We start from the raw sequence: 15282 nt of genomic DNA on the forward strand, positions 1-15282 counted from the left end.
GCTGCTGCTTGGTGCTCCTATCCCTGCCAAGCTTTGGATGCCCACCGATGTCCACCCTTGGGAATGGGGGGGGGGGGGGTTTGAGGTGCCGGGAGGGATTGTTTTGCTCCCCCAAAACAAAAACAACACCAGTTGCCACCATTTTGCAATGTATAAAAACCTGTATTTCTTTTCAATAAAGTCATTCCTTTGGAGTTTACCTCAACATCTTGTCTGTGTATACGATGCCTGGGGTAACAGGGCTGGTATTAGCTCTCGGTCTGCTGGAGTTTGGAGGGCAGGAGGCACTGTTTGGCAAAAACAACTAATCGGGGTGCAAGCGTTCTGTCACACAAGTACTCATATTTGTTTCAAATCAGGTTTCTTTTGTGCGAGTTCAACAGTTCTCATTTTAAAGCAGCATGTCAATTCTCTGTAAGAAGATTTCTGTACAGAATGAATTTTTGGGGGAAAAAAAAAAAAAAAAAAAAACAGTACTAGATCACTATGGTGCAGTTTTAATTCCATGTATTAAAAAGCCATGGTGTACTGCTAAGTGAGGGAATTGAGAAGAGGCAGTACCTGATATGCGACACGTCTTACTGTGATTCCCTTCCCCTGGGATGGGACATAAGACGGCCTGTCAGGAAAGACAGGCTGCTATTTTCCACTCTAAACACGCAGCCTGTGATGTCATAGCTCTAATGCACAACATCCCAAGCATCCTGTTTGTTTTCTAGAAGCTACACGATGTGAACTGTTTCCATATATCAAGCCTTTCTATATGTCCAGCTCTGCTTCCTGTATCTGAAGGGTATATGGGACATGCGTGTGAGAATTCAAGCAGCCATTGTGTTACAACTGCAACACAAGTGTCACGGTGTATTCTATTTTCAATAAAATATGTGTCAAAACTTCACAGACTTCAATGGAAAAAGAGAAAGTACATCACTGACACAAACACTGCCTGCCTGGTTTTACAATTCTAGGCTTTTTTAAAAGGGACTCATGGGAGAATTATGGAGGGACTGCCGCTGATGAACTCTCCTCTTGACAATGCTAATTTCCTGGCTGTAAAGTGGAAGGTCTGGCTTCAATGCTTTCTGAGTGTCTGACCCAGAACAAGTATAGACATAAGAAATTCTGACACTTATTTACAACATGATTGTTCTGGGTCACAGTCAGACAAGTAGCATTTTATTCAGAAGGCCAGAAATGGCAGCCCTGTACTCGCGAGTGTCACTTTCTCAGCTTTTCTAATGCAGTACATTTATAAACAGTGGATTGGATAACTTATTTATCCTCTGCCATTTAGAAACGCAGCTGTAGAAACTGCCTTCGGGAGGTTGTTGTGCCCATCAATGTTTGTCAACCAGGCTGTTATAGACAGTGTACAGAGCCAATCTGAGCATCTCTGTGGCATGTGATCACCGTGATCTACATTTTGCAGCATAGAATCTAGAGGTGTGATATACACTTTACTTTAGCGCTACGTGTTTCAATTATTTATAATAGGAACATTGCACATTAGTTTATATATTCTTTAAGTGGTAGCTTAGGGCAGAGTGGATTACACTTCTGCGCAGTGATAAATACACAGGTGATAGGGCAATAGTGAGTGTATTATTGATTTGTATAGATCACATTCATGGCAGCGTTCCAGCACAGTTACGCCCCACTCAGAGCCCAAGCTCACACCTTGTCTTAAATTACCGCCAGTTGCTGAATCTGTGAACTGGTGGCAATTCTATGAGAATCTGTAGCTGCCATTCCGACAGGTTCTTAAAGTGGCAGTCTTTAGAACTACCTAATGTTACCGAAACTGGTTCAAATGCTTGTCCGATTTTGGCACAGGTACTGTAGTTTTAAAATAACCTACCCCCAGAAAAGTGTTAATGCATTACTGAATTTCTCTTAATTTTTTTACATTAACGGCTTATTGAATTAATAATGCAAAAGGGGCACAGAGCTTAGTACAAAATACAGTAATCCACAACAATCAGATGTTTTACTAAAGTCTAATTATAAGATGGATTCTGATTGGCTGTTGTAAGAACTGTACTTTTTACTTAAAGTGATTGTATACGATCTCCTTGCAAAACAACCTTTTCAGTTTAACACAGAAATGAAAGGCAAAACATTTTTGTATAGATGTAAACACAATTTTCCCTCTTTTTTTAATATCACATTTCCTCTATTCTCAGCTGCATAAGAGCTGGGCGGAGGAGAAGCAGCAGCACACTAAGCTTGTTAGTGAATGACTGTGCAGAGGGGAGGGGGATTTCTGGACAAGTCTGATCATTGGAGGAGAGTACATTGAGTTCCCAGCACAGCTGGAGAACTGACCACGGTGTGCTCCCCTGATTAGTGCGATCAGTTTTTAATAGGAAAGCAAGGGGACTAGCAGGATAACCTGGGACTTCACATCAAGAAAGAAATACAAAGCAAACAGGAGACTTTCTCATACAAGTACATGGTACAGCAGGCATATATCAGTAATATGAAGTGTTGGGATAACAAACGCTTTAATGCTTTAGCCTAATCTGTTAAATAAGCTGGAATAAGTCTATAAAGCTGAACTCCAGGCAGAATTTTTTTGCAGGTCTATTTTGATGCTTCCTTATCTTTAACGTGTCATATAGTGGTAGTGAGAAACCCTTACTTCTTTTTTTGAATGTCAAGACTCAGTACCCTTAACCTCTGCTTATGTCCTGTATTCCTTCCCCATCAGTCTTGTCACTTCCACATTGTAGTCCTATTTTCAGTGAGTGGTGACATAATTATGTCCCCACTTGCTGTAGTGTGTGGGGCCAGGAGTCTATCATGGTCCTTCATGCCTGCGATTGGCAGGGTATGCAAATTAAAGCCCATTTACTACAATTCCCAGGGCATCATGTGAGCTGTAGCTTCTCATAGTGGCATCGGGAGAGGAGTGGCTGTGATGTATCCACCCAAGTTCACACTAGCATTAAAAGCAGGTGTTTGAGGGGCATTAAAAACGCCCCTCAAACAACTATGCAAATGATACAACGGACAACACATTGTGCTGTTCACATTATCACAACATGAAGCGTTATCGTTACTTCGCTTCAAAATTGAAGCCTCATGTCGAGTCAGAAAGCGTTTGAAGCCTTTCAATGCCTCCCATTCAAGTCTATGGTAACACTTCGCAAGTTCTCTGGCAGGCGCTTACAGTGCGGTGATAAAATCAGTTTATTTCCTGTAATATCCCATTTGTGGAGTGGTTTTAATGTGCCTCAATGCTCTTCAAATGCTTTAAAACTGCACACAGGGCATTTGGGGAGCGTTTAATGCTTGTAAAATGCCAGACTAATGCTATAGGAGCATTTGTTAAGCATTAGAAATGTAGTCAACTGTGAACAAGCCATTATACATCCTCCAGGTTCCTGACCAAATCTGCTTTTTATGAATTGCTGATATTTCATGGGAATTAGCCGCTAAACGGTGAGGTTGTTTAGTAAAGGATATAAATAGTACAAATCAATCAGCGCAATTAAAGCCTAATGACAGCAGCTGAACACTTAGGATCAAAATAATAAAGTCGAAAATCACAATAAATTTAAAAAAGCAGCGCAGTGCAAAAAACACATAGAAACATAAAAGATTTCATATACACTGCCTTGCAAAAGTATTCACCCCCCTTGGCTTTTTACCTATTTTGTTTCATTATAGCCTTTAGTTCAATGTTTTTTTAATCTGAATTATATTTAGTGGATCATAACACAACAGTCTAAGTTGGTAAAGTAAAATTAGAAAAATATATACATAAAACTATTTTTCAGAAATAAACAACTGATAATTGGCATGTGCGTATGTATTCCCCCCCCCTTTATTATGAAGCCCATAAAAAGCTCTGGTGCAACCAATTACCTTCAGAAGTCACATAATTAGTGAAATGATGTCCACCTGTGAGCAATCACATGATCTGTCATTACATATACACACCTTTTTGAAAGGCCCTAGAGGCTGCAACATCTAAGCAAGAGGCACTACTAACCAAATACTGCCATGAAGACCAAGGAACCCTCCAAACAAGTAAGGGACAATGTTGTTGAGAAGTACAAGTCAGGGTTAGGTTATAAAAAATATCCAAATCTTTGATGATCCCTAGAAGCACCATCAAATCTATCATAACCAAATGGAAAGAAGATGGCACAACAGCAAACCTGTCCAGAGAAGGCCACACACCAAAACTCATGGACTGGGTAAGGAGGACATTAATCAGAGAGGCAGCACAGAGACCTAAGGTAACCCTGGAGGAGCTGCGGAGTTCCAGAGCAAGGACTGGAGTATCTGTACATAGGACAACAATAACAATATCGTACACTCCATAGAGTTGGGTTTTATGACAGAGTGGCCAAAAGAAAGCCATTACTTTTAGCTAAAAACAAAATGGCACTTTTGAGTTTGCGAAAAGACATGTGGGATACTCCCAAAATGTATGAAGGAAGGTGCTCTGGTCTGATGAGACTAAAATTGAACTTTGTGGCCAAAGAACACCATTCCAACAGTGAAACATGGTGGTGGCAGCATTATGCTGTGGGGATGTTTTTCAGCAGTCGGGACTGGGAAAGAGTTGAGGGAAAGATGCATTGAGCTAAATACAGGGATATTCTTGAGCAAAACCTGTACCACTCTGTGTGATTTGAGGCTAGGATGGAGGTTCACCTTCCAGCAGGACAATGACCTCAAACACACTGCTAAAGCAACACTTAAGTGGTTTAAGGGGAAACATATAAATGTGTTGGAATGGCCTAGTCAAAGCCCAGACCTCAATCCAATAGAAAAGCTGTGGTCAAACTTAAAGATTGCTGTTCACAAGCGTAAACCATCCAACTTGAAGGAGCTGGAGCAGTTTTGCATGGAGAAATGGGCAAAAATCCCAATGGTAAGATGTGGCAAGCTCATAGAGACTTATCCAAAGTGACTTGACTTGGAGCTGTGATAGCTGCAAAAGGTGGCTCCACAGAGTATGAGTGAATAGTTATGCACATTAACTTATTCTGTTATTTTGTCTTATTTGTTGTTTGCCTCACAATAAAAAAACAAAGAGTTCATAATGAAATAAATAATAACACACGAGCACCAAAGAGTGTTCAAAGTATTGCTTCTATAGACGAGACACAAGGTGATCATGTGACAACCTCCATCAGAGATATTCCTAGCAGCTCACCTAAATGAATGTACCTCTGATAAATCAGACAAGTCACACAGAGATTTCCCTCTGAAGGGTAGAACGGCTAGATCACAGGATATGCTGAACGCTGGAGAGGAATGTACTATGGTAGTAAAAGGATCACTTGCACTCTGAACATGAACTCCGGTTCACAGGTACATGTAATAGAAGCGGTAAAATATAGTGCTCTCCGTTTTAGTAAGAACATTTATTTAAGTAAAAAGTTTGCACTTACAAGTGTAGCACTGTTTCCCAGTGCTAGGTCACAAGGCAGACAGATAAAACAAAATCCACGAGGATCAACAATAGACGCGGGTGACGTCACGCGGTTCCATACTCGTTGCATCCCAGGGTGCAGGACTTCATCAGCGGTAACAGAATGCTTTATATGTTGTAAGCTAACACCTGTGGACACTAAGGGCTTAACACATATGTCACTATGGAAACCCTGCTCAAACCCAGAACCAGCCAGGAAATGACCTCACACATGAGCCAAGCAAACAAAACGTCTGTAACAGACGTAGCCTGTCATGAAGAATATAGTATACAATTACACCTGTCTAATGGCTTTCAGGAACTAAGAAGAGGGCAAATAACATACTATAGCCTCTGTCTTCAAATGGACATAAATGCTCATAGAGTAAAGTATATAAAAGATATATCTATTTTAAAAATAAAATTTAAAATGGGAACACCAATAAATTAAGAAAGAATTCAATATTATTACACATCAATCTGGGTCCTCATTGATCCTCATGTGCACATTTAAAATAATATAAAGTATAACAAATGCTGTTAATTCTAAAATATATATTAACGATCAGAAATGAAACAGTTCACGTCAAAGTCAACATTCAAGCCTGCTGGTAATAAAACGTTTGTCTCCTTGTATCCAATGTGATTCCCTGCGACTAATGCCCTGTACACACGATAGGATTTTCCAACAACAAATGTTCGATGGGAGCTTGCTGTCGGAAATTTTCCATCGGAATTTCCGACAAAAAATTTTTTAGATCTGGATCTCAAATTTTCCGACAACAAAATCTGTCGTTGGAAATTCCGATCGTGTGTACACAATTCGAACGTACAAAGTTCCACGCATGCTCGGAATCAAGCAGAAGAGCCGCACTGGCTATTGAACTTCATTTTTCTCAGCTCATCGTACGCGTTGTACGTCACTGCGTTCTAGGTGATCGGAATTTCCGGCAAGATTTGTGTGACCGCGTGTATGTAAGACAAGTTTTAGCCAACATCCATCAGAAAAAAACATGTATTTTGTTGTCAGAATTTTTTTTTTTATCTGTCTGCCTTGTGACCTAGCACTGAGAAACTGTGCTACACTTGTAAGTGAAAACTTTTTACTTAAATACATTTTCTTACTAAAACGGTGAGCACTATATTTTACCGCTTCTATTACATGTACCTGTCAACTGGAGTTCATGTTTAGAGTGCAAGTGATCCTTTTACTAACATTCCTCTCCAGCGTTCAGCATATCCTGTGATCTAGCCATTTTACCTTTCAGAGGGAAATGTTTGTGTAACCTGTCTGATTTATCAGGGGTCCATTCATTTAGGTGAGCTGCTAGGAATATCACCGGTGGAGGTTGTCACATGATCACCTTGCGTCTCGTCTGTAGAAGCAATACTTAGAACACTATGTGGTGCTCGTGTGTTTTTATTATTCATTTCATTGTGAAATTTATGATTTACATATGATCTTTTATGGTTCTGTATGTTTTTTTGCGTGGCACTGCTTTTTTAAATTTATTGTTTAGTAATGGAGTTACAGACTTTATATTTACATAGCCGACACCACTGATCAATGTTTTTTTACTTGGAGTTGAGCTTTAATTCTCTAAATAGAAATATCAAACTATTCTCACAAAACCGGATCCATAAAAATCATCTACTCAGAACACCCCAGCAAAAAAACCACAGTCAATAATCCCCCTTTGAAGATTCAGGTCAAACAGTCCAAGGCTGACCCCATTCCACTGCATCACTCTAATGTGAGATCTGTCCAACTTTCTTCTGAAGGCATTCCCCACATAACCCAAACCTTTGACCATCATAGAAAAACTGGCACTGACATTTCAATAAGAATGTTAATCAAACAGCTATAGCCATAGCAACTTTCCTAATACAATATACAACAATATGGAGCTGATAGAGAAGTGTGCTTTTTGTGTTCTATTTACTATGGAGAACAGAGTCTTGGCTACGTGACAGATGGCTTCTCCCATGAGCAAACAAATATTTTAAGCCCAGCACCTCTGTTCTGTTAATGGCATCATTACAGAGTATGCCAACAAGAGAAAGGATAAAGGACTTTCCATTGTACAAGCAAACATGAAAGAAAGTGACAGTACACATTATATGGGTCTACTTTTAAATCTTGGATGGCCATAACCTGAGAGTGTTGAACCTGTATCAGACTTTACTAACACGGATTCTGCATTTTGAAGAACATTTAAATGAAAGGATTGACCATCACAACACAATGCCAGGAGTGACTGTGTAGAGTATATAGAAAATAAATAACAGATTAGAAAAAAGCCCTAAGGAAAACAATTTTAATTTTTTAACTGACTGTACTGTTAAATCCACACTTTTTTCCTAAAGTGAGTGGAAAATAATTTATTACAGGTTCTGACGAAGAACGTGTGTGAAATTTTGTTCTGGGGGGTATACCAATGTCATGAGGAACCGAGCTACTAGCGGATGCACCCCCATTTTACAGGCCTGGTCATGATGCCACAGAGAGTAATGAAAGTGGATTGTCACTACTAGGGATGAGCCGATGGTTCAGACTGAACTTTGTCCATTCAGGCATTCTTATGAACCCCCTATGCGGAGGGAGCTGAAAATCATATATACAGTAGAAGTGGCATCTATAAATGACAGCTTCCTGCTGTCACTACTTCTTATGGAAGCTTGCACCCACCACAGGACTAGGAAGCACCAACACTGAGAATGCCCAACATTTAAAGTGGAATTTAACTGTATCTGAATAACCACAAACTGAAAAGCCATTTCATTTATTTGTAATATTCAAAGCAAACTCACCAATCCATCCATGTCTCCATTCTTTATTTTTTTGAGAAATCAAAGCAATGGAGCAAGGATAGCGGTGACATCACTGACCAAACATGGTTCAGACTGAACCCAGGGCAATTTCACTTATCCTTACTAACCAAAGGAACAAGGTAAAGGAAAAACAGATAAATGCAGAGACAGCAGAAGTGAAGAGGAAAGATTATTGGTAATGTGGGTAATGCTTGGACATACACTTTAAAAGTCATTCATCAGTTCAGCTATGATATAGAGATGACCACTAAAAGGAGCATTTATAAATCAGTATATGAAACAATGATCAAAATATGGAACAAAAGGCAAGTAAAATATGAAAGTCTTGCCAAAGACTAATTTCAAGTGACTTATGATAAGAATCCAAAAGGTGTACTTCTAGAAAATGTAAAACAGCCAAGCATAAAAAATACTTAATTTTATCAACTGATACTGCTGCATCCTGGAAAAACAATAGTATGTGGTTGGGTGAATCCAGACTCTTCTCCAGCGATTACTCAGCCATGACCGTCTGCACAGATTCCCCACAGAGGTATGAATGATCGCCAGTCTGACACTAACTGGTTAGATAAAGGTGGCCATAGATGGATCAAAATTTGGATTATTAGGCAGGGACCTGAACCAATGTGTGGGCTCCCTGACCCGACAGAATTTGATTGTTTAATTGACTTCTCTCAAAAACATATGTTGGAAAATATCCCAGGGATCAGCAAAATGTTGGAAAATCTTCCAGCGACCGGCCGAATTTCAATCAGTGTGTGCGCTCCCCAGCCCATCAGAAGTTGATTGCTTAATCCACTTTTTTCAAGGGGACGCGTTTCAAAAGTTTTCATCGATCAGCAGCTGTTATCAGTGTATTCTGACAGATTCCTCCATCCATCTCAGTGAATGATTAGTTATCAAGCTATATCACCCGGACACGGCACATCTCAGATCGGCAGGAGGGCTCTGTGATTGGCCCTCCTGATCACATGACGGCCGTGTCCAATCACGGCCGTCATGTGATGTAAACAAACAGCCGGTTGCTAGGCAATCGGCTCTCCTCTCCTCACACGGAAGTCACTGCTGAGGAGAGGAGAGCAGAACGCTGCAGCCGGCTGATGATCAGTGAGTATGGGCTGCTTTTTACAGCTTTTTACTCACTGATCATCAGTGTAGTGTAAACACACAACACACCACACAGTACAAACACAGTCCCCACATATGTCCCCAAAACACACATGTCCCCAAAACATACATGTCCCCAAATAATAAAAACACATGTCCCTAATAATAAAAACATGTCCCCCACATATGTCCCACTAAAATCACATGTCCCAATGATTATCTGCACACATATGTACGTGATCACCTGCACACATATGTACATGATCATTTGCGTACATATGTCCGTGATCACACAAACCAATTATTATACACTTAACGGATTTTTTTTTTACCAAAAACATGTAGCAGAATACATTTTGGCTTAAATTTATGACAAAATTTGATTTTATTGGATTTCTTTTCAAATAGAAAAAAGAAAATATTGTTTTTTTCCCAAATTTCCGCTTTTTTTGCGCTTATATCGCAAAAAAAAAAAAACGGAGTCGTGAATAAATAACACCAAAATAAAGCTCTATTTGTGCGAACAAAATGATAACAATTTCATTTGGGTACAGTGTAGCATGACTGCGCAATTGTCACTGAAAGCGCTAGAGCGATGAAAGCTGAAAATTGGGCTGGGAAGGAAGGGGGTGAAAGTGCCCTGTATTGAAGTGGTTAAAGCAATTTTGATCATCTTATTCTACTCCCCTAATGAAGCCAATGTTTTGGCGAAACTAGTAGGGAAGAACCTGGCCTGCTACTTACCATCTTTCTAGCTAGTCATTAAAATTTGTTTTGCTATTGATATGTGATCATTGCTTTGTACTGATGGCTCCCTTTTTAAACCACACTTTTGTATATTTTGTATAAATAAAAGTTTTTTTTTTATATCAATGTACTTGCTGATTTGTTTGTTGGCACTGTGATAATCCCTCCCTTGTTGCTCTAAACTGAAAAAAAAAATAAAAAATACTAGAAGTGAATTGGTGTCTATGCGGCGTTGCACCATATTTTGCACTCTCCAGTTTTAGTAAATCAATCCCATAGTGATCCAAGGATCTTATGCCCTGTTGAAATCCTGTATTGAGAATTTGAAAAGTTACTATAAATTATATAGATAAATTATATCTCTATATCTATCTATACATATCTATATTTAGGTCCCACATTTTTCTGATACTGTTCTGCCTTTTTGGATTTGGCGGTGTTCTGGGATGTTATAAATAACAGTTCTCTTTTTTTTTTTTTTTTTTTTTTTTTTTTTACCAGTTACAGAACACAATACTCTTTTAGCATTAGCGCTGAATACATTTGCCCTTTAGAAACTGATTCAACAGTTAAATATTCTACCACTTGAAAACATGACACTTTTACTCTGGAAAAGTATTTTAATATAGACAATTGGATTGACTGTGAGTATAAACAGTTTTATTAGTCATTCTTCCCATTGTACATCCAATATACTACTACTATTATCTCATACCAAAGAGAGAAAATTTCCAAAAGTGGAAATAATTGACAGAAAAATTCAGACAGTATATAAAAGATAAAATTATTTTTAAAACCATCTGTACATCTTTGTAGATCAGCGAGAAGAACATTTTGAAGTCTAAACAACCATTTTGTAAAGTAAAAACAATTATGATAGGTCATGCCATTTAACTGAAATTCCTGTATACATTTTGTCTTTAAAAACAAAAGAACCTTGTAAAATAAATGTGGTATCATAACCAGACATGGTATGGAAAGTATACCGAAGACTGGGGGTGGATTTAGTAACGGCAAATAGACTGTGCACTTTGCAAATGCAGTTGCACTCATTTTCCACAGAGCTTAGCAAAGGTGGCAACGCTTCACTTTGTAAAAAAGACCCAATCAGGTGCAAGGAAAAAAAAAAGAAAAAAAAAAAGTGCTTTATCTTGATTAGAGTTTGAACACTGCTGATTGGCATTCTCAATTTCTTGGATGTCTTTTTATATCCCTTTCCTGTTTTATACAGTTCAACTACCTTTTCCCGCAGATCCTTTGACAATTGTTTTGCTTTCCCCGTGACTCAGAATCCAAAAACATCAGTGCAGCACTGGCTGGATGAAAGATCCAAGGGTTTGCCAGGAGTCCAGAACCATTTTTAATGTTTCACTTTAAGCATTATTAAAATCACTGCTTCTGAAAAAACGTTAGGTTTTTAAAACTTTTTTTGCATTGATACAAGTCCCCTGGGGCAGGACCCAGGTCCCGAAACATTTTTTATGGCAATAACTTGCACATAAGCCTTTAAGATGAGCACTTTTGATTTTTCACGTTCCCGTATTTGCACACATTTTTTCCCTGTTCACATGTTCTGCTGCAAACCGAACCCAGGGGTGTTCGGCTCATCCCTATTCCTTCCCTAGTTGCTGGGCCATTTACAAACCGCAGCCCGCTTCATGAACGTGCAGTAGGGAACTGGGTGTGAACCAGCAAGGCAGTTTTCCCTTAGCCTAGATGATGCTGGCAGCACCCGAGAGCTGAATTCGTGGACAGGCAAGTGTCCTATTATTAAATCAGCAGCTACAGTATTTGTAGCTGCAGACTTATTTTTTTTCTGAAGGAGCCTGGAGCTCCTCTAACTACTTTAGATCTATTCTCCCAATTTCCGAGTATCGAATACTAGCTGTTAAAATAAAGTGTCCCAAATACCTTTGTGGATCCCTTATCCTGCAATCCCATGACTTTCCATGCTTGCTTCTGAGCCACACTGAAAGACTTGGAGGGGGAGCAAGCAGGACTCAGATGACGCATCTAGTATAAGTCAACTGAGGAAGTCAGAAATGTTTACCTGTGCCCGAACAGTGCCGATTGGTGCTGTTGTGGTCACGTGATGTCATCTCTGCTAGAGTGGCCCTCCAAGGCATGTGTTAATCAAGTGGATGGGGAGGAGGAAAGAGAGAGGACTTTTGCATCAAAGTTCAGGAGCCGCCCCTAATGATGATTATAAAACTAGTCATGTGGGGCGGTAAAAAGAGAGAAATAGGAAATGAATGGCTCTCTCTCTATACACTTATAGGGCATGCGCAGTAAAAGTGCCATCTCAGAAACCAGAGGATCAGATGCTACTGCGTTGCCACAGAAAATAAGGAAATAAAAACGAAATGGTAGAATCAACCAGGTATTTACTAATTCAAACAAATTTAACAATTTACAGCTTTAGCTAAAAGCTTAAGAGGGGTAAGTTAAAGAAATAAAGTATTCTGTAAAAAAACACTTAAAAAAATATTTGGGTTTAATGCCACTCTAAATATCTAGACGTCATTTTATCACCGATACATTTTTGTACATTTTGCCCTAATGCTTCAAGTTTTCAAATGTAGCACTGTCAACAGCAACCCGATTATCATCAATGGCTGTAATATAAATTGGATTGATGGCTCTGGTTACGGTTATAGCCAATAAAGGGTTCAGCTTTTAGTGAATTAGCACAACTTTTTTTTTTTGCATTTTAAAACCCTGTCAATGAAAGTGCTTGTATTGGCCAATGATGGACTTCAGCAGAAATGGGTTTGAATGAAAGCACCACAAACCTCAAATTACAGGTTGATTTATATATAAAAAAACAACAACATAAAAAAAAAAAAAAAAAAAAAAGAGGCATTCATAATATTAACCAATGTGTAATAATGTTCTTCTGAAAATTAGGAGAGTGGTTATTTAAAATGAAGGTAATCATAGAGAGAAGCGATATCTTCAAACACAACTAAGTTCCTGTCTAGGAATCCAAGAAAAAAAAAAAAAAAAAATGTTACATTTCATGTTCCCATGATGTGCTCCTTTAAATTTATGACCCTTTACTGCTTTGCACTTACCCAGTCCTGAACTGCAAGATGAAATGTACGTGTTACCGCTGGGTGGTCCAAGGCACAGTACATACAATAACCACACAAAGTGATGTGTGTATAAAGCTTGTCTGGTGTCAAACTAGTGGGAGTTCTGCTCCATTAGACATAATAGTTTTACATAAAATTTCCTCAGTTGAATATCACACAATGACATTTTAAGCACACATCTTGACGCAAATGAACCAGGGAAAAATAAAAATCGAATTACATAAGTAAAGCTGTCACCAACACAGACTGAGCATATGGGGAGAACTGCATAAGCAGAGGTTAATTTCAGTAAAACCATGTGTTAGGGTTATAAAAACAAAGAAATCCACAGTTGAAGTTATATTTAAAGTAACCAAGTAAAAAAAAAAAATATGTCACTCTGGATAGAGTAATGGAAGGTTATAACTCCTGTCTGGATGTTGTGTCCCATTGAGATTTCCTTTCACTTCCTGTCCCCTAGCCAAGAGGAATATAATTGCTAGCTAAGCTGGAGTATGTAAATTGTGCCCACATCCCTAAATTATATAGAACAAAGGAACCCCTTAAGTGGGACTGTACTGAGCAGACAATTGGATAAAAACTGTGTTTATAAAAGTAACAAAAAACTTTATTTATACAAAATTAGACAAAGTACAAAGGAAGCTAAAAGCATTTTTGTGGTTGATCCATATACAGTATATACCAAAATCTCATAGATGCAATGGCTGCTGGTTCCCTTTTAGAACCAGCAGTCATCCCATATATGTAACTTTGGTATATGGTAAAAGAATAAATAGAACAAATAGAGAATGTAAATCTCCTTAATTAAACCGGACAGGTGTTTTTTTCCCCTCCACTCTATATGAATTTTTTTTTACATTTTCTATAAAGGTTGACCTCACCCCTTCAGCTTTCTTACTTGTTAATGAGGCAGCTCATCACAATTCAAGTCCAAAAAGGTGGAGGCTCATAAATGGGGGATACCGTAGAGCCAAGTTTCACTTTACTTATAGAATAGTAGCATTTACAGGCACTCAAGCATATTCTTTGATAATTCTTTATAGAAAAAACATCAGGCTCTACTGACGCATTTCTGCCTACACAGCCTTCTTCATAGCTCACATTATTATATTAATGTGCAATTTTCAACTAATGCAACCCATGCTTATCAATTTTGTTTGATCGCATGCAGTTTGAAATGTATACATTTGTGAAGGTTTTACTTGGAATAGAAGCTATTGTTGTTGCTTTGCAGCACTGGGCCATGGGTAAAATTCCAGGAATACAACCGGCATGAAGTTTGTATGTTGTCTCTGTGTTGGAAGCAAACCAGGTTTTCTTTAATTCGCAGCTCTGTGTCTAAAAGACTACACAGAGCTCTGGCTCGGCTTGGGTGCCCCTTGTAGCAAGCTGCTCATCTGAGGGGCACTCCAAGGAAGGAGGGGCTAGGAGCAGCGAAAAGGGACCAAAGAAGCGGAGGATTGGGGATGCTCTGTGCAAAACTAACTGCACAGAGCAGGTAAGTATAACATGTTTGTTATTTATTTTTCTTTAAATGAGCCTTTACAATCATTTTAATACTTGGAAGTACTGATTATTTTCCTAATTCCTTGCAGCTGAATGGATAAAGCACAGGATTGCTTCTATTTGGTTTCTACACTCCAGTCCGAAAGAGAGTGGTAAGTAGGATCCATCTGTTGTGTTCTAAAGCCCCATACACACTATCAGATTTTCTGATTTTTGTCTTCAGATTTACCAAAACCATATAGTGCAAGGGCCTGCCTGATTGCATACAAGTTGAAACTCCTAAGGTTTGACTTCATATTATATGGTCTTGGTAAATCTGAAGGAATAAATCAGCAGAAAATCTGAAGTGTGTATGGGGCTTTACAATAGAATGTATATGCACAGGGAAAATAATCAGATTTTTTGGAAACTCACCGAATAACCCTCAGTTTTTTTCTGACACCACTTGAGCAAAGCATTTCTCTTGGAGCCTCCATATTCTCTAGCTAAGGCAGCTAAGGGATCTTTCCTTTCCACACTGTAAAACAGGTAAGGGAACATACTTTGGTAAGGTATTAATACAAT

General features: G+C 38.8%; 1 protein-coding gene across 3 annotated transcripts in view; it reads right to left on the reverse strand.

Moving 5' to 3' along the window:
* SPECC1 (sperm antigen with calponin homology and coiled-coil domains 1) overlaps positions 1–15282 on the reverse strand; it is a 580298-nt gene that overhangs the window by 90736 nt on the left and 474280 nt on the right. For all 3 annotated transcript variants that reach the window (XM_077480312.1, XM_077480311.1, XM_077480313.1), the window contains one exon: positions 15133–15235. In XM_077480312.1, the coding sequence (XP_077336438.1) occupies positions 15133–15235 (103 nt within the window). The remainder of the gene's footprint in view (positions 1–15132; positions 15236–15282) is intronic.

This window comes from Lithobates pipiens, unplaced genomic scaffold, assembly GCF_037356315.1.
Source record: "Lithobates pipiens isolate NorthernLeopardFrog02 unplaced genomic scaffold, aLitPip1_a1.2 Scaffold_16, whole genome shotgun sequence".
Lineage (NCBI taxonomy): Eukaryota > Metazoa > Chordata > Amphibia > Anura > Ranidae > Lithobates > Lithobates pipiens.